Raw genomic sequence first — 21073 nt, 5'->3', positions numbered from 1 at the left:
TGTATGCCTCACAAGCTAAAGCGAAACATCACATGTATGATTCACCGCATTCGTCTTGGTGTGGCATTCACAAGACGCTATGCCCACTTGATCGGTTGTCTGAAGGAGTCTGTTAGCAACTGATAGCGATAGCAGTGTAGTAGTGTGCAGCACACATTTTGCCAGAAGATTATGTTGCATTTCTCGTGTGCCCTGCCTTCTGTGTATGTGGATTGAATGCACGTGAGAACAACCGATGCCGCCCTACAGAATGCTGAGGTGCCCGTCCACCTAACGTCATGCTTCATCAATATTATGCATGGCATCACGATGAATGTTGCAAAAGAATCAATGGAGTGGATATGCACTGCCGTAAGAACCAGAATGTATGTTAACTCACCGACCTGAAAGTACTGAAAATCGAAAAATGAGTCTATGAAATGGCCAAAGTATCAAAAGCCAAAATCCAAGTACAGTCAAACACCGCTACAACGAAATTGACGGTGCTCGGAAAAATGTTCGTTGAAGTGAACATTTCGTTGTAGTGAAATCGAAAAAAATATGGCTGACCTGAGCTAGTATTCAAATAGTGTCTGCTGCTTCCTTTGCATACCCAGCAGCGTTACGGCGCGATTCTCGTATATGCATAGCGACGCCACGTTGAGAAGCACGCAGAAACAACGGCTTCCGCGAACGAATCAAACAAGCATGGACGCGCAACACGAACTGCACAGTTGCACCAACACGCTAACACTAGCTATTCGCTGACAACGGCGACATGCAGGCGTGCTATCGCGGATCGATGACTTACGCCTTATTCGATGCTATTCTTATTTACCACTCGCGGCTGGCTGATCCCGTTGATAACGCGGATGAATTGTTGCTCCGACCACCGGTTGCACTGGCCAAGCGCGAAAAGCACGAAAAGCATTGGCATTGGAAAAGGCACCATTCCACGACTGCACCCCAGGGCTGCTCCTGTTGATAATGCGGATGTGGCGGATGTACCGTGGCTCTGACCACTAGCGAAGCGCAAAAAGCACGAAAAGTATTGCAAAGGCATCGGAAAAGCTATCGTTTCGCGATTGCACCCCTGTGTCGACAACTGAGCTTTGGCTTCGGATTGTCTGCGACTCAGAAGCAACTCAAGCCAGTTGCGAAAGCAGGGCAGTCTGATCGGCGTCGCTATCAAGCAATGGCGGCCCCCATGCTCAGTCAACAGCGGCGGTTTCTGGCGGTTCCAACACGCGATTCAGACTTTGAATTCGTATTTTTATGGTCTAAAATGAATCAAAATGTCCCGAGATTGTGTTTATTGCACAGTAAATTAAATTTTTGAGCCCCGAATGGCATCGTCAAATTTCGTTGAAGCGGAACGGCAGCAGAAAAAGTGTTCGTTGTGGCGAGCATATTTATGCATTGGACTCCTATGGACTGTTGACGGGGAACCGAGAATTTTTCGTTGTACCGGAAATTTCGTTGAAGCGGAGTTTGTTGTAGCGGAGTTCGACTGTATCAAAAGCATCAAATTCCATGCACTAACGACATTTATTCGCATGTTTGTTTACACGCTGGTTTCACATGCTAGATGTCAAAATGGCGGAAGTTTGTACTAAGCCACACAAGGCTTGAAACAGCGAAGCTGGATGATTCTGAAGACTAATCTGGTTGCTTCTAGGTTGTTTCTTGGCCTTAGCTAGTTGATGCAGGTTGTTTCTAGGTTGCTTCTAGGTCATTGCTAGGCTTTAGCTAGGTGATGGTAGGTTGTTTCTACGGTGATTCTCAGCGCAGAGAGGCTCGAGTTAAACCACGGACAGTCACAGACACGACACGGATGTACAAACTCCAGAGCAGAGACAAACTCGTGCTGAAACCAAGCGTTTGCACCTCTCATAGAGCTACGGGCACGTCATTGGCGTAGGCCTTCCATCACTTGGGGGTCTTCTCGCAACCGCCGTTGCCTTTCCCATTACCTAGTATTCTCTCGTTGTAGTACCCGGGGTCTTCGTCTCTCCGCTGTAGCTTCGCAGTGGCACATACCCGTTTATGATGATGATAGTTTTTGCCTTCATTTTTAGTGGATCAGTGGTGAGTACAGTAAAACCTCAGTGATACGATCACGGCTCGTACGAATTTCGGGGTGTGCGAATTTTTCTGTGGTCCCGGACAAGGCCCATTAACCTGCAATGTATTGGAGTACGGCTGTTGCGAACCGATTTGCACCCCTGATGTTTTATACGAATGTAGGCTGGAGCACAGGTACGAACAGGGGCCGCACGGGCTGTCGCGGAAGACGTGGCAGTCACGCGCGGGTGCGGGCATGCGCGCTGCGCGACCATCAACGGTGCGTCGTAGCCTCCGAGATAGTGCACGCGAATCTTGGAGGCCTTTATGCACCTTCGCGTTTATATTACAGATGACGTTGACGTCGCACTTTCTTTTTTCTTTTTCGACGGGTTGACGCGTGCTCCTGTGCTCGATGCAGCAGCGTCATTGTAGTGTGTTAAAGGCCAACTCCGGCGATTTTTCGAGGTCGATGGATCTCAGTGAAATTCGCTGGGTACGTTCCTTTGCACGTTTCCGTCATTTATGCCAAATTACAGGCTTGAGACATGCGCAGATTGTTTGCAAATGAATTTTAAAGATTGTCTGCAAACGCCCTCCTGGCTTCCCACAATTATTGGCAACATTGCGTCTGTGACGTCAGTGTTGGCAAGGCGGTGGAAGTGAGGCAGCCGAGGGCACCGCTAACTTCGGCGCTTAGGCCGCTACAGCGAGCGTCTGCTGTGCACAAGGCGACCGACAGCGTGGGTTTGGCCGGCGCTTCGCTGGTCGTCCCGGCTGTCACAGTTTTCATACTCCGCGCCGGCGTGACCGGCATGCCTTGTACGACTTCCGGTTCGTTCGTAACAACATCTACGTCATACGTAGACAGTACACTCGGTTGGGTTTCGGTTTCGGTGTTGCGCTTTTTTGCTTATTTAAAATTATTCTCCAATTTGCCGAGTACTTCTGCTATCGGGCCCGTAACAGGAGCGTCTCAGGAACATAAAAGCACCATTACTTTGACATGGCCAAAAAATCGCCGGAGTTGGCCTTTAACACGTGCCTGCCACGTCAATACAAGCCTTGTCCCCGCAATCAGACGTTCTATGAAACAAGACTGAAACTTGGGCTGCGGGTCCGTCATGAAGTCTCACGAAACGTGGATGAAGACCGCAAGAGACGAAGCGGATGGTCTTGGCGAAGGAGCTTGGCCTCTATCTGTCGTGTGCAAAGCGCTTCTTAAGTCACTTTCACCGCAGTACTCTGGTGTCATGTAGAAAAGCGTAGAAAAATTAGGAACGGGCTACCAGCGGTCACGGGGCACAACACATCTGGTACAAGTATGATTACGAGTACAAGTATGATTGTTGACGTCTAGAAACATTACTGAAAATCATTCAAAGCTGTTCATGACGTCGCTGTGATCCTGAGAAACACTAAATAAAAACGTATGCCAACTTTCTTTTGTCGCATACTAATTTTTTATGTTTTCTGGTGATACGAATTTCGGATGATACGAATATTTTGGTAACCCCGCGAGATTTGTATCACCGAGGTTTTACTGTATTGGATTTACCCAATTTCTGTGGCGCATACTCGTTTAAGATGATGATGGCTTTTTTCGTTCGTCGGACAAGGAACGACTTGCTAAACAGCTTCGCTGTTAAAGAAAAAAAGGTGCAGGCGTTATCTTCATAAAATGTCACTGCCATGATAGCCATGATAGAAAGTCCTTGACTGTGCCCTCGTAAGTGTGCTGCCATGACAGCTTTCCTTCGGGTGCACTAGGATCTTCGTCTTCAGCTCTGGATAAGCTGTGGTCCGACCCTGAAACAAGATTTTCTTCTGGCTGCTGCATGTTGGGATGCGGTCCTTCTGCATCCGCCAGTAGCGAATAATTTTCAGAGGAACTCCGAACTCGCACCGTGCTGCCAGACTTAACGCGTGTGTCCGCAAACTCTGTCGCCTTTTTCTTCAATGCTACAGTGAACTGTCGTATTTCGCTCAATTCCACAGAGAAGCAGAGCAAAAAAAAAAAAGCAGCACAGAGCACAAATAGATTCACGAGGGAACAACGAATATGCCAGACAGGGCCGTCCCATGGCACTGGCTTACAGAATAAACAAAGTGACACTGATGATTGTGACACTAAGCGTCACATTTGTTGGAGACACACTCATCACTAAGCAAACGGAAACATTTAAAGCTGAACAAACATGCAGGATCTAGAGCAAGTATTTTGCAGCGCAAAACATACGAGGACGAAAGACAGAGACACAACAAGACGCAAACAAGTGCTGACATCGTGAATTAACTAACTCGCACTGGAGTCCTCTTAAGTGCAGTATCTAAATGAAAATGAATTTTAACGATTTGTACTTGTGACGGAAATGTTTCTGGTAACAACAACACTAAATCAGTGCGATAGCTAGATTATGTTCACAACGCGTTACAGTCGGACCCACATATATCACACCTACATTTAACGAATTATATTATTATATCGAACAGTTGTAAAATCGCCTGGAATGTACTTAGGAAATGTAAAATATTTTATATATTGAAGTACCTATATATATAGAACTTTTCTGTGATCCCGTTCAGGTTTGATATATCTGGGTTCGCCAGTACAAGCAAATACTGTGCAGTAAAAGAACATTGTGTACTTGGGCCACTCCTGTTGTGTAAAACTGAAAAACGCAATCAGCTTTTTTCTTTGTCTGTTTAACATATGCCTGCCTATTCCCATCAATAGCCTGCTATTGACAGTTTAAAATTGTAATTTCCGAGGTTTTAATTGTGCCTGGGCAGCTAGTATCATCCAGCGGGTAAAAGGAACAGTACTCTTGCCGTGATGACTGTAAGTCGGTTTCTGCAAGTACAGTAGACTCCTGTTAAACGAAAGCTGAAGGGACCAGGAAAATATGTTTCATTTAACAGGAGTTTCGTTTACTGAGAGATGAAAAGGGGTGCAGAATTCAAGCACGAAACCAATCATGTTAGAGGCAGTTGTTCCATTTAAGCAGCAATTTCATTTAAGAGAGTTTCATTTATTGAGAGTCTATTGTAACATCATTAAAGTTATTTGGATGGTTGGCACTTGCCTGCACTTTTTTGTGTCTTCCATGTGAAATAAGCAGTCTGTGTTCGCACTGCACCCATCCACTTTCTGTTTCAGGTTCCTGGTGCTGTACACAGTCATCCTCAGGAAGAATAACTTGGTCCTCGACATCAACGTGATCAATACAGGTGATAGCTCTCTGAATATTGCTACGCGCTTCTTTTTCTGCATTTATGTATCTGACCCATTCCACGTGTAACCCCTGCCTTGTGCAGGCCAAGCTAGAATGTCTGGGAAGCTTCTCGATTATTTTACACTCTTCTGATTAGATTACATTTACAACGCGAACGCTGGAGTTCATTCTGAAACTTACGCGGTCACCAGCAATAACGCTGGAATCTTCGATGCCGACGCGCCTTACAGCTGAACAGATTACCGATGACCGACGTCTGTGCTTGCCGCTCTTGCTGCATTTTGAGTGTTACGTCTTTTTCTGGGCACAAGTTTGCCCAATGAAGCATTTCGTTTTTACTAGCTGCATTCTTTCTTCACCGTCACTACCACTTTACATCTGGTGGAGGTGCTGTTGGATGTCTAAACGACTGCAGGCTGTGAAATGCTTCCACGGCCTTTCTTTTTCTTCCTGTTTTATCTGTGCAGTGTAGGCAACTAAGATCTTGCTTGACTGGTATGTTAGGAGTTGTATACAAGACTCGGTTTTGGTTTCTTATGTTGCATACAACCTGGTTTGGTTTTCCTTTAATATGGTGCTGTACCTTGGCATCACATTAAAATGGCCCTGCAACATCTTTTAAAGGGGCCCTGAAACACCTTTCTTAGTTATATTGGAATAGTCTCATTATTGACGTATGACTCTTCACGAGTCATATGCCGCAAGATTTTTCGAATCCGTCAAGTCTAAGTGGTGTAGAGATCACGTTCCGCAGCTTTCTCCCTCAACTCAACGCCGCGAGCGCGCGGAGAGCTAGGCAGCGAGTCGAGGGAGGGAGCGCAGACGAGCGAGGCTCCGCCCAAGAGCGCCGGCGGAAATTTGTTCTTCATTTTTTTTCTCTCTGACGTCTGGGCGCAACCACGTGGTCTGTGCCGCCACTTCCGGTCGGCTTGCGTCGTTCTCGTCGAGCGGAGCCGATCGCGCGTGCTTGAAACTGCGCGTCGGTTTGGTAATGTTGGGTGTGCACCTCGAACGCCGTAGTGTTTTCATCGCTTTGGCCAACCATGGAAGCAAACCTGCGCGCATCGTTTGGAATGAATGACAGCTGAGATCGGTTTCGGCCCATACTCCGCCTTTACTGGACGCCAGCATTGTTATCGGAGACATGCTGCACGGCTGCCTCGGTCGATCTTGAGAACGTGCCGACGATGCAGTTCCCAGCTGACGAGGCAACACTCGAACGGCTGCCACTCTCAACGCAACCGGCGATGGTCAAAAGCACAGAAATATTCACGTTTTCGGCACTGCGCATGGCGAAGAAAACGGAACCACGCAACTACGAGCAGACGAGCTGTCGGTGAGACCGGAAGTGCTAATATTAATGTTGTTCGGTGGTTTTACGCGATAACAGAATATAACATACATATTATCTACTTATTGAACTCAAAATTACAACGAAAGTAATAATGAGGGTGTTATCGTGATTATAACATCAGCCAATGGTGGAACTGCCGACAATCGCGTCATATTTTGCGGACTATACATCATTTGTCGAGAGAAGAGGGAGCGATTTAAGCTGACTTTGAGAATTTATTGTAAATTCCAGGCCGTGCGCATCGCTATAATATTTGGCTCGCGTGGTCTCGGGAGCCTCGACTACCGATCGGCAGCGCTTTTTGAGCATGCTCGAAAAGTGTTGCAGGGCCCCTTTAAATTATCAAAGAATGACCTCACTATTGTACCCCGTTCAAGTTGAATTTTTGAAGTTAAATCGCTCAAGTTGACCCTCCGAATGCACTTGGCGTTTCTTGTTCCACTTTGCCGCACAGCATGCGGTTACTCTTGAAGCAAACTCTGGGCACAGGCGACGAAAGTTGCAAGGTGTATGTCAGCAGCTTGTGAGGGCTCAAAAGTCGTGCGGCCTTGATGGCCTGGTTAATAGGTACTAATTTGGTTACAATTATAGTATGCTCGGGATGACGAACAAGAAATATACAGGTGCCCAAGAACAGCTTCTGACATTGTTGGCTTATTGTGTGACAGGACCACATGTACGAGCAGTGGTATGCTCAGGAAAATGTGTATACAGTAAACTCCCATTAAGACAAACTCGAACGGACAGCCGTCATTTGTTCGTCTTATCAGAAGTTCCCCCGAAAAGTAGACATGCTAGCGTGCCAACTGCATCTAAATACATATGTTACTCGAAGACACCGAATGGAGTAGGCTTACAATGCCTTGGAAATAAGAAAAACCATCTATTTAGATCAACTCGATAAAAAGCTATGCCTTCAAGTGGCGTACTTACATGATCTAACGTGCACTAAATTTCGTACGTGCACCCAATTTCGCGCGTTAATGAATAAAAATGCTGATGAAGATACTGCTACCACATTTTAACGATAAAACTGTTACGCACCTCTATGTTGATGGTTAGACAAAAAAGAGAGCGAGACAAGCACAATTTGTCATCAAAGAATGAAATCTTATCTCCTGGCAGTTCATTTTCTTCTGTGAGCCTGTTTGCTGGTTCCAAGATCACTTCTGGTATGCCTCGACTGTGTGCTGTTGCCTTGACGAAGTCAATATACGCCGAGTCTCTTAAGAAAGTCTCCAAGCTTTTCTGCGAGGTCCGGATATTTTCCACTTTTCGGCCCGTAGTAACTCTTCCTGATCGAAGGCCAGCTGAAGATCTCCCTTCGCGGTACTCACGTTCACAAGCCTCAGGCACAGTAAAATGACACGACGCAGCTATATTCAGTGCTCAAAATAACGTTCCTTTGTTGCGCACTTTTGTAATGAAAATGCCACACAACAATTTACACTTCACTGGGAGCAGATGTGACGTGCACAGCTCCCGCGCAAACCAACGCGAACCGACGACAAAATGTGCTCGGTCGCTATTGTGTGAGGGCCATGTCAACGGTATCTGATCCCTCTGACGTGAGTGTTAGCGCAAACTGGTTTCAATTTCGTACTCTATTCTAACGTGCAGGCAATTTTTGTTCCCTTTGTCCCTTTCGTTGTGCCTTTTTTTTTTTCCCTACTCCTCTTGCGTTTCCAGATGAGATGGCCCCTTTGGGGCCCCAGGTTCTTCAGTTCTCTGCTGTACTCCGTCAGGGAACCGAAGCATGTGGGGAAAATAGAAAAGGACGCAATGGCTTGGGGTTCCCAAACTCTTTTTGGTGCTTTCTTTGTTGATAAAGCTGGCACCTCCCACAGGCTGGAGCTGGAGGGGTTTATCCGCCGACCTGTCTCTTACGCTTATCTCACTCCCTCCCTTCCCTCGGCGTCGTGATTTCCTTCGCGTCTTTGCACCAGGAAGCATTTTTTTTGCTTTGCCTCGGTCGCCTGAATGCCCCACCGAGAGTGCAATGTTCGTTGCGCAGAATTCCAGCCTTGTTTGTCAGAGCGAAATTTCGTTCTAACGGAAGAGTGCCTGTTCGGTGGTTCGTCTGAAGCATATGTTTTTTTTTTGCATTGAGTCTACGGAAAATAAAACAAGCGTTCCCATGAGCACTAATTCATCTTAACTGAGTTCGTCTTCACGATAGTTTACTGTTACATACCGAATTATCAAAGGGAGCATATGCGACTCTTCAAAGCATAAAGTTGTGGGAACAAGTACGCTTAGACTGCCATTGCGTAGCGTGCTTGAGAGAACATTAAATGTATACAACATAAGGATTTCCCAGCAAGCACTTTGCATTTATCTGACGTTTCTGCCTTCAGTGTTGGGTTATATGTGGTCACAAACTACCTCAACACTTTGTTAAGTGATTTCATTAAACATGAAGTAATTCCTGGCAGAGCAGTGTAGGCTGAAATGGGCATGAAGAAATGAAACTTCCATGTGCATTTAATAGGATTTACTTCACTGAATCCTTGTGCAAGTCAGCTCTTTTTCCTTGAACAGTGCTGCTCAACACACAAAGGGATGCAATGATTCTAACTTGAAGCAGTGTGAAAAAAGCTAGGAAAAGAATAGAGAATGAATGTCGATAAGATGAGCGCTGACTGCCAACTGAAAATTTTATTGAAAGAACACCAATATACCATGATGAACAACGTCATCAATGATCAAAAGTCGAAGGGATTCACAAGATGAACCAACTCCCACAAATCAACGAGTTGTTGCTGTCACAGTGTGATGTTTCTGATTTTACTGTCCAGCTGTGTGAAGAGCTGAGCTGGCATCATAATTTGATCCTTCCTGGTGTTTCCATATAATGTACTGTCCATCTGATGCAGGCATATCCACTCTATCTTTGGAAGTAGTGAAAAGGTTCCATGCAACCCAGATACCAAAATCCCTATCATGGTGTCAAACATTTGCGATGTTATTTGTTTTTATATTGTGAAGGGTGCACCATCATACAACTAGTGAATTTTTTGTAATTTTTAGGGATTTCATTCTTCACTGTCTTGAGTAGCTGTGCTAAGAGTGCGTTAGCGACAACAGAATCATGGTTCAGACATTCCATGATCACAGTGATTGACTTCACAGCAATTTCCAAATTTCCACAGAATGTCCTGAATTTTTTCACCCACAAGTGCTTCCTTGTGGGCGAAATAAATCGCAAAGGGGCAGATTATGGCTGGCATGCTCACCCAGTTACAAGACTATCAAGCACCTTATACTATGAAGCTGCAATTTAAGGCGAAACTTGTCGCAACGATTACTTCGTGTTCTGTAGGGCTGCTCTTGAGTTCACGCTAGTATGGTGCCTCCCATTTGCCAGTGTAGTGATGTGTCTTTTATGCGCTTTAGCATTTGCAGAATCTTATCATAAAACTCATCCAGTGTCAACAGAGCTGTTTCAAGCAAGCAATGCTGCACTTGTAAATGGGCCACATCCTTGTCAAGAGCTGATGAGTGCCACAGCACAGCGTCTGTGCTGTGCATTCCTGGGCAGCTTTTAGACATATTGAATATGCAGCTTTGATTGTCTAGTGCACATGATATGGTGGCAAGTAATTCTTCACTGTGTTTCTTCAAGCTGCCTGCATGAAGATCTTGACGCTCTGGTGATTCATGCAGACTCACAGTATGTGTTCCGCTTCCACCTGCTAAAACGTCAGGCAAAGACCTCAAATTTGTGAATGTAGGAAATCGACAACATCCAGAAATCTCTCCCTACTCACATTGTACTTTCTTTATGTTCAACAGGAGCAGGCACTTTTGTTGGCCACATAGCACACCCTTTTTTCCAGGAAGACGGAAATTGAAATCGTCCTCATAAATTGTTTCACTCATGACTTCATCATTGTAGAAGGGCCCTGTCTTCTCAGTGTGATTCCGAGTTGCCAAGTCTGACCTCAGCTTCTGCGCACTTGCCATTTCGAAGCCCCAAAGAAATTTGCGATCTCTTCTCTGGAGCAAGATTGGGTGTCACGGTCAGGATTTGTGATTTCTTCTGCTTACTAGTGGCATTGACAAATTCCTCTTTAACCTTTTCATTAGTGGCATGTAGTCATTTGAATTGAAATTATTTATTATTTATTTGCCGTCGAATGCAAAATGCCCATCTTGTTGCCCAGTAGAGGTCAGTCAATCACTGAGGGAGACCAAGATTCAAAGACGTCCTTTTCTCTATGTTCTTCTGGACACTGCCAAGTCTTTTTAAAACAAAGGTGCCTTCATTTTGCTTCTCTCGTGTTTAAGTGGTCTCTTCCCCTCCACTGTACTTAGTAAGTGCCTCATTGATACCTTCAGCATTCATGGCCCCCGAGCCCTCTGCGACCTTTGACTCTTCCTCTTCAAAATTAGTCTCTGGGTGTGCTGTCTGCGTAGTGCTTCCACTCTTGGTTTAAAGCACTGATGAATGCACCTGTGGCAGAGTTGTTGCCCTGGTACAAGACTTTGAGAGGGATGCAGATCCATGGATGCCAAACTGATCATTGACGATCCACGGCAGTAATTTGTCTGCTCTAGAAAAGCACTAGACCACCAACGGGTAGGTTGCTCAAATGTCCACATTTACCATATTTACTCGATTCTACCGCGCCCTCGATTGCAACGCGCACCCGTTTTCCGCCAAAGAGCATGGTGGAAGTTCAGGGAAGAAAAGAGAAAGGATAACCTCTGGCTACATTGTAGATAGCTGCGGCCTCATATTGTTTCCTTAAATGGAATCGTGAGACCTGCTAACCAGAAAAATATGACGTGCATAAATGTTTAATATTACTATTTCGTGTTAAATAGTGCTGCCTTTGGGCATCCTGATCAGACACATGCACTTAGTGCTGACCTAGAGATGTACAGTCGTCTGGCTGCTTAAAGCGAGTATTTTGGCCATGAATAATGCACCCACCTTTGTTCTTAGAGAGAGACCACACATCCTGACATCGTGCTGCAGTGTAGGTTGCCTCTTCAGATTTACTTGGGCACACAGAAAGTAGCACTCCACCACACCACTCCATGTCCTCAATTCTGAAGTCCCGGGTCTAGAAACACGTCAAGAAAGGAGCGTGTGAATTGCATGTGTTCGCAGCTCTCACGGCAACTGTCAGAGGTATATGTAACCGACCATGAATTTGAGCAGTGTACTAATGCAAGGTGCAAAGGGGCACCCAAGCTTGCCGAAAACATCCGTGGCAGTCACAAGTTCTCCACAAATTCACTGCAGCTTGACCACAGGCCTTTCTTCTCCAACTTTCTCATCACAGAACAGTCTGTGACAATATCAGCAAGTGTTGTGTCCTATCCTGGGCTTCACCTCTGGCAGTACATCATAACAGTGTGTTCCAAAAGTTTTATGATGCCATGTAGTAGCAAAGAACCTATGTAGTACAGTAGAACCCCGCTGATACGTTTTTCACGGGACCGTAAAAAAAACGTAGGAGCCGAGAACGCAAGAGCCGAGAAACGCGAAAAATTGAGAAATAAGAGTAGTGGTGAACTGCACATAGTTTTATTTAATTCTTTCGCTTGAAAAAATCATGCAGCGTTGCCTGGCGCATCTTCTCACGCCCGACAAGCACAAGGCGTTTTTCAAGCACCTGTAGTGCCATGTGGCTCTCGCCATCGTCACTGGTGCGCACATATCTTCGCAATAAATCCAGTGCCGCTACGGCCGATGAGAACGTTGGCTCCGGTATCCGCTCCACCTCCACCTCCTCCACCTCCTCCTCCTCCTCAACTTCCTCGTCACTGGCGCACTCAGCCACGATGTCGTCGACGGATAACATCGCGGAGGTGACAACGGCGTCGTCAACAGAAGCGTAGTCACTGTACGCGATTCCACTGGCACCAACAGTCTCCATGGCAGTGTTCAGTTCGTCGCAGTCTGCGAACGCACCGTCTCCAACAGCTTCTGTTGTGTCATCTGCGCGCACACCGAAACACTTGTTGAAGCAGTGTTCAACTGTAGCAGCAGTGACGGCGCTCCACGCCGATGCTAAATAATGCATGGCATCTAAGATGGTGACGCCTGCCGGCTGCTGCCCACGCTCCACGCTGGCCAGGGACCGCTTTACAATGCACTTGCGGTAGAAGTGCTTTACATTTTTATTATTCCAGCGTCCAAGGGCTGAAGGTGGCTTGTGGTGTTGGCAGGAAGAAAAACTACCTTTACGTTCCGCAGCGACGCAGTGTCCTTGGGATGTGTGGAGCAGTTGTCGAGAAAAAGAATGACTTTTCTGTTCTGGCAGCCCATCTTAGAGTCCATGTATCTCAAGAACTCCTCAAAAAGTGAACACGTCATCCACGCCTTGGTATTATTGTTGTAGTGGCAGGGCAGGTGACGGATATTTTTAAGGCAGCGTGGGTTTCGAAACTTTCCTATCACCCACGGTTTCATCATTTCCGAACCATCGGAGTTGCAGCACAGCAGCACCGTTAGTCGTTCCTTGCTGCATTTTCCACCGTGGCAAGCCTCGCCTTTTAGGCTCAGCGTCTTAGAGGGCTGTACCTTGAAAAAAAGGCCTGCTTCATCGGCATTGAATATGTCTCTCGGCTCGTAGTCCTTGAGGCCTGGAAAGAGACCATGGTCTCTTTCCAGGCCTCAACGGTCTCCGTGTCCACGCTTGCAGCCTCTCCGTTGACAGTGCGGTAGCATAATCCATGTCTGTTTTTGAAACGGTCGATCCAACCGTTAGATGCACAAAAACCGTCGATACCGAGCTTGTCGGCGATCTCGAGTGCCTTCTCTCGCAGGATGGTACCGTTGAAGTTAACTCCTGCGGCCCTGGCTTGTTTGAACCATTCGAAAACGGCCTTGTCAAGCTGCACGTGCTCCGAACTCCGGGCTTGCTTGCACTTGACGTCGAAGGTTCGGGCATTTTCTTCAATTTCGATCCGTTTTGCAACGATGGAGTTCAAGGTGGAAGGCGTCAGTCCTAACTCCTTCGCTATGCACACCGTCTTCCACATCGGGTTCTCTTTCACAGCGCGGAGAATGTTCAACTTCTCTTGCAGCGAAAGTGATTTCCGCTTTCTTGATGTCATCCTGTTTGAAGACTATTTGGAGCGTTGGAAGTGTAAAGGCACTATGCTGCACGCTCGTATAACCTGCGCAACGACCGACACGAAACAAAGGCAATGCGAGAAGACCGCAGCAAGCACGGGTAGCACGGGCTAAAGTCTCTAGGGAAAAATCTAGGGACTTTAGCACGGGCACACATGGGCGATGGTGATGGCGATCGGGCTATACCCTTTGAATCGGGCCGCCTGCGCGACCCGGTGGCGATAAGTTTAAGCCAGCGTGACATCCCAAGAAAACAAAAACAGGTCTCGGAGACCTTACTTTTACAGATGCCAAAACCAATTTTAGGGCCCCAACGCGTCATAGACACAATCTTTCTTAGAGTGCAAATACGGATCTCAAAGGTCATGCTTTTGCTGGCATGAACCGAAAATACGTCATAGGTGTTGCCCCCGGCACTTTGGGCGGCCAATCCCATTGTCAAGCCGCCAAGCCAAGCTACATGAAAGACAACATGGCCGTTCGGGCCGGCGCGTCGTGGCACTTCGCAACGTATGATGCGGGAACGGTCCCACAGTTGCGACGCAGCAGCGGGGTTCCCAATGCATTGGATCCTATGGGAGCTGTGCCGGGACCGGCCGAAAACGACGTAACAGCCAGGAAAACGCAGCACACGGGAACGCAACAGCGGGGTTCTACTGTATATATATTCTGGAATTATTACCTGGTGCTGCTGTGATGTATGTTGGAAATTGTTTAAACCTCCCGCGGGAATGTCACGCGCATGGAAGGACTTTCGGTAACGACGACGAAGAAGTTAATGTGAGTGAAAGAGAACACGTTACGAAACATGGGTGCTGGGTTTTGCGTCTCTTTCTCTGGTACCTTTAGACGCCGAAGCGCGGTTTTCTCCACAATGTACTTTCATGAGCAAGGTGAGTGGGAACAAGGGAAGATATGACAAATAGCTTCGAAACTGGCTTTTAGCGATACGTGGATGGCGCTGTCGAAAACAGTGGGGATAAGGGGGGAGATCTTCCATCAACTGTGAACACTCTCACTGCGCTAGCATTTCTACAAAACAGTGGCTTACCACATTTCTTTGTAACTCCTTTAGAGGTGTGACACCACTTGCAACATCTTCGTGTGTAGAACCCAGGGGTTATTACTGCAAGTTTTGCACAAAAACACGGTTTCCCTTTCACCCGCTTTTGTTTTTTGATGACTACAAACAGTGCGGCTCTTGCTGGTTTGGCCTGGGAAATTGTAAATGAAATGGTTCTTCTCATCCAGTCATTCCTCACACTCGAAATGTGCAGACGGGCCCCACTTATTGGCACAGATCCTCAATCAACCCACCAGCCGATGGATGAGGTTACGGCGGCACAGCAGGCGTCGCTGCTCTTTTTCCATGGTTCAGCTTCTGCGTTGGCATCAAAATGAAACTATTGACAATTGAAACTTTGAGAAGCCAGCAAAAATGCTTTTGCCACCATTTCACCTACTTGCGAGAAAATTTGTAGATCGCAAAGTAGGCATCCACATGGTCAGCTGCAGCGCTCTCGTTTGTCTTCGTCACTCCCTTCTGTCGAATCACTGTAATCATAATCTCACAGAGGCGCACAATTCTCTTCATCACTAAATAATTACAGCTTTCATGAAATGCTTCATTACTGCTGTAAAAGTTGTGTGGTGAAAAAAGGGCAATGCTTTGCAGCGAACAGCGCACCTGTGAGAGCACTCACATGTCCAGAAGGCCCGAGCTGAATATTGTGCGATGTCCTTGTGCAAAATAAAATAAACATTGACAGAATGAAGTTCATTTACTCCTTAAAGGGACTGTCTACCGTCCTTCATCGCTTTTCTGTTTTGTACTGCAATTGAAAACATACAGCCTGAAGTGTCTAACCCTGCTGCGGTTTCTCTGGAAAGTAAGTAGAAACTTTTAAGACAGAATTTTTCGATCTGCGTTCGGTCTTCTTCCGTTGGCGTGAAACATGCCCACAGCACTGGTTGGTGAACGCGATGATGATTGTAGTGCCGGTAAAAATTAAAACCGAAAGCACATGTGATTTCTGTAGGATTACATTATTTTCGCTGAACACTAATGTAATGAATCTAACAGTCGTTTTCAGCGCTCTAGTGGTTAAATGAAGCCTTATTATACGATTACAGAACACTTCTTTTGCAACACTTCTGCTGTAATCGCAGTCTATGCGTTCATTTTGGCAATGCTGCTGCAATCCAAGCCAAGTTGATTCATCAAAAGGGGACTATAAAGGCACGCCTTCACCGCGCAGCACAGGTGAGACATCCTAACAGCAACACAGCGGCACGGTACGACCAGCGCGGAGGGCTGCATGGCATATCGCATTAGTTGAAGCAGACGAGATCGAAGGCGGTGCCGCAAGCAGCGCCGCCGGGCGCCTTTTCAGACGCGTGAGGAAAAAAAGGCGAAAAATTACTCTCTGACGCAACTGAAAGCTGCCTCAAGTGCGTAAAAAAACAATTTTAAGTTATACATGTTTGTTTTTAAGCAAAATGATTCTACCTGCGAGGATTTCTTGTCCTACCAGTAGATTGAACCACATCGCCGTTGGGTGACGCTAGCGGCCATTCTTTCACGATTTTCAACATCAAATTAAAAATATGTTCCTTTTTTATGGGACAAAAGCATGCTCGTTGCCACCGAAGTGATGAACAATCTTCTCATTTTCACCACAGTTGGAAAAATTTTTCAGAGCGGTAGACAGTCCCTTTAAGAAGTGGCATATTGTGCATGGGAGCTCTACAGTTGACCTCTATGGCCGTGTTGCGTGGGTGGGACAAGGGCTGGCAACAGACTGGAAAGGGTTAGATGTCTTGGAAAAGTCTTCGTCACTGTCACTTAAGAAATGGGCTACATTGTAAGAGCGGATCGATATCTATGGTTCTGGCTGCCCCAGAACAAAAATGTTGTGAAAGATATTGAAGCCACCATTACTCGCAATAGCAAATTCATTTGTCAGGGAGCCGCATAGCTGCTGGATGTAGTACTTGAACAATGATGAATAAACTGACACTGGCCCCAACACACCCCTAATGGTAGAAAATTAACTGGATGGCATAATTGTACTAATAGGACGCACATGCCAGTGATGCTCTGTTGTGTAGTCCTGCTTAGCTTTAAGTGCTTCACTCGCACTCTCTTCAAGGCATTCTCACTGTTGATTCCCTTCACTAGGAAGTGAAGGCGAGTGAGCATGTAGAATGAAACGAGCTAGATGCTCACTACTTCTTTTTGGTCTGGACAGCTGACAGATCTTGAGTTCAGAATATTAGTTTTTACCAATGGGAGGATGACGGGGATGCTCTCCTTGTACAGCTTCAAAATGCTGAAACATTCGGCAAACAAGTTCTCAATTGCGGCAATGCAATTGTACAGGTGTCAGGACTTATACAAAAGTCCACCCCAGTCGCAGTGCCCCATAAATTACGAGGGAAGCTGCGCAGCAGCTGCAACAGTTTTCTCAAAACTGAAGCACTTCGCCTTGTACTCATGCGAACTTTGAGACGCACTTTCTAGCCACATACTCTGCTGTGTAATAAATAAGTCTCGGGTTGCTTTTAACCGAAGCCACGAAAACATGGTCAGCAGGCTTAACTGGTATAGAGCCAATTGTGCTTTAAACCTCATCTAGCTTTGCCTGTGCTATAAGGTCCTCAGTTCTTTGAGGATGATACTTTCGAACCCTGTCCATCATGCATGGTGACAAGAGCATCTATCACATCAGGATTAGCATTGGCACTGTTCACACTGGGAGCCATGTTAGAAAACAGGCAATCGACCATGATGAGAAACTTGTACAGAGAAGGGTGCGCAACCTTGGCGGGCAAACGATGCCGAACAAGTGTTCCACAGGATTGGTCCTGAGTCACGATGTCATCCAGTACTCGAAACCAAGGCTTTGTGTCAGGTAGTTCAACAATGAAAGGATACTTGCAATAGAGGCCCCTAATTCTGTGGCAGTGCATTCACTGAGAAAGTGCCAGTTGTTATTTCTACATGCTTTGCAGTTCAGGTAATCCTGAAATTCAGACAGAAATGCAGCATCAGAGGAAGCTGGCCTGTGTGCTTCATCACAAAACCTTGTTGTTATCACAGTGATCAGTCTGTGGGTTTTTCTGAAAAAAAAAAATCAAGGAAATGAACATCAGAAGGGCAATCATTTTGCATTTGAGATGTTTACAGATGTACTTCATTTGTATCTTGCATGCAACTTATGCGAAAAACAGCTACGTTGCCTCAGTGCTGACATATTTTAACACGAAAGTGTTTTATGCCGGGGTCCACCAAGACTTCAGTGACGTATTTCCGTCACGGAAATGACATCAAAAAATATACACAATCATATGGCAAAGAAAAAAAGGTACCGTCAACGGGCATCGAACCCACGACCGCTCGGACCGCAACAGCAGATGCCGGTCACGCCATACACTGCGCCACGGTTACAGACTCTGGAGGGCTTACGAACGCGCCTTTTATATCTACCACTCTCCCGGCCGGCTGGGTGGTGTTGACCTCTGGGAGTGGTAAGGTAAAGTAATTCGTCATTGCTGTGGCCTCCGCGACTAGCACCTGCAACGCGTTACGCTTCCGCCCCATTCGGCGCGTTTTCAATAGAAGTTCAATTTTGTCAATGCCTTAACACACCGCGAGGTGGCGACCTTTGCCCAAGCGTCGTATCGCGTCGGCCTCGCTGAGCATCACGCTAATACACAGCAAAAATAGCTCTGCGACGCGCGCCTGCCTCACCTGGCTGTAACACCGCGTTCCATACTCACGCGCTCGCCCCGAGAAAAATCGCGGCCGGGCTACCGGGGCGGCACGACGCGCTTTGCGTTTCCCTCTAGTCCGGCCGTGGTGTTCAATCACATTTTAACATGCCGCGGGATGGCGACCAATTTCTGCGTCTAATATGCGACGCTCTTCTGGCAATCACACCTAGTTCTCTGATTACGCGTTCACCGCTAACTACTACAGGTACCACAAGGGTTTGTTTAATCATTTAGCAGGGACGTTAGTCATCGGGATGCAGATGTACCACCAATCACCAAAGTGGGTGCATACACGTCAAATGGCGGCATTAGCTGCCAAACATCAATATAAATTGTGCAAACTTTCTTATATCAGTGTACAGTAAGCATTCACTTATTTCTGTAAGGGCACGCTTTACTTTCGTGTTATTCCGATTCCTATGATGGAGGGATCAACCGTGTTTTTTTCTCAATTTCTTCGTTGTAAAAGTTCAGGTCCCTTAGGATGTACGGTCCGATAAGTTGAAAGGTGCGGGTGACACTTCTTCTCAAAAGGGTTTGCGTCTCGGCCAAATTGGGCATAAACTTGTGTCCAAACATTGCAGTCCCATAGGTACACTTCCCGAACTGGATGCGGGGACACCTAGAAATATAAATTTCGAACAGTGTAATTATTTCACGAGTATGTGACAAATATTTCTTCGTAAAACGTAAACCACGAATGTATACATACCACTCTCTCTGATGTTGCAAAGCCATTCTAAAGGGGCTCGTTCATAAGGCATTTAAGCAGCTGTGGGAAATCTGAGATGAAGTGCAACTTCCGCTTCTTGTCAACGGGAAGCGGCATCGTACAGTTTAATTCTTTCAATGATGCCAACACTACAGCCAGGTTGCACATCCTTCGGTTCCAAGGGGACCCGTCGCACCTGATGAGATCGACGAAAAAGCTTGCCTGTTCAACGACAATCGTTGCTTCAGTTAAAATTTTCAAAAACAGGTCCCCCTTTACATTTCCTTTAGTCACAAAAACGCCAACAATTTGGCTCCATTTTCCAGCAAAAGGTAGTTAAATAACGATCATGCCGTGATCACATTGGTGGTACTTGGTCTCTAGCGTTGTGAATTTCCAAGGTCAACGAAGCCTTGAATTGGGCCAGATGCCATCACTCTGAAGTGCTCTGACATCTTCACCTCATCCACCAACAGTCCACCATATCGTTTGAGGTCTGTCATGTCTGGTTTTTTCTTTAGGCAGGGGTGAGACAGCTGCGCATATTGCGCATTTTTGATACGATTCCGTTTTCCTGCGCCAAGCTGCTCCGAAAGCATAAAAATTGCAAAAATTGCGCCGAACTGCGCTGAAACGGCCCCGCAAGCAAGAATTTTCAAGCCTGCATCAGTTTCAGCGTGGGAAAACGTAACTTTAGAAGCAGCGCCAGGGATACGTTCGCAGAACATGTTAACGCGCCCAAGCGTGTCCTTCTACGCGCGCCTTTGTAATGGAGGCTTCCATAGCGCTGTGGTAATCGCCTCTGAGTGGTTGTAAATACAGTCAACTGCCGATTTTTCGGACTCCCTAGGGACCGCGAAATCGTCCGAAAAATCGGGCAGTCCGAAAAAACAAATTCATGCTTTTTTATTCTGCTCAAGTGGTCAAATCGCCACAGCCACATCCGAAATAGCTTTAATGCCTCCAAGTACAATTATCAGGCATTTTGGTGCGCGCCCAGGCTTTCGCAAATACATTCGGTACCTGCCGCGAACCCCGGCTAACTACGCACGTGCCAACCGCCACTTTTGCGACTCGTGATGAGCGCCGCTGATAATAGCAAAGCGCGGAATATATTACGGCTATCTCGCATGAAGCGTTTGTAAACGATGACGCGGAACACAAAGACTGTGGCGGAAGAGCGGACGACTCGTCCGGCTTTCCCCGATGCGTGTGCGCATATGCGCACACACATCGCCGCCGATACGCAGCATTCGCTGCCGCGTCAAGCCAATCGTTTCTAGTTGTGTGCAGCACATCGCGAACTAAGCTGACGCCGTCACTTTACTGTTGCTGTATCGTACGCACGCATTTATCATGAAAGGGTTCGTGATGCGCACTTAGTTCCTGACCGCACACGGGCTCGGCAATGGCGAGCTGGTTTCGTCCGCGAAGGCAACGCGTCTACGCGGCGCACTTAGCGGTCTCGCACAAAGAGGCAGCAAGAATGGCGGCGCGGCGCATTTGGGTTATCGCCTATTAAATGCGTGCAGTACGCATGCAACTGCGCTAGGCCATGTGCACTACCGAGCAGTTAACTGAAGATGCTTATCGTAAGGGTTGTCAGCGATTAAGCCGTACTGGCGCGTTTGCCAGCTGCTGCCATCACGCCTCCGTTCATTTCCGCTGCACGGCGCCGCGATAGCGGCCCCTTTGAATTTCTGGTCTGCTTCACCCCATAACGCTTCGGCATTGCGGCAAAGCTGACTTTCGGACTCTGCTACTCTCTCAAACAGACCGACTCGCGAAAGCGCTGGTTCGAACCTACGAGATGATAGACGCGGCAGAGGTGGGGGCTTCAAATAATGCCTTTCGGACCT

General features: G+C 46.9%; 1 protein-coding gene across 1 annotated transcript in view; it reads left to right on the top strand.

The window, feature by feature from the left end:
• The window catches only part of LOC119374324 (uncharacterized), a 48888-nt gene that overhangs the window by 12267 nt on the left and 15548 nt on the right, over positions 1-21073 (top strand). The window contains 1 exon segment of the mRNA XM_037644403.2: positions 5204-5274. Coding sequence (XP_037500331.2) covers positions 5204-5274 — 71 coding nt within the window.

Source organism: Rhipicephalus sanguineus, chromosome 11 (assembly GCF_013339695.2).
Source record: "Rhipicephalus sanguineus isolate Rsan-2018 chromosome 11, BIME_Rsan_1.4, whole genome shotgun sequence".
Classification (NCBI taxonomy): Eukaryota; Metazoa; Arthropoda; class Arachnida; order Ixodida; family Ixodidae; genus Rhipicephalus; species Rhipicephalus sanguineus.
The sequence above is the reverse complement of the archived record's forward strand: the minus strand, read 5'-3'. Positions and strand labels throughout refer to the sequence as shown.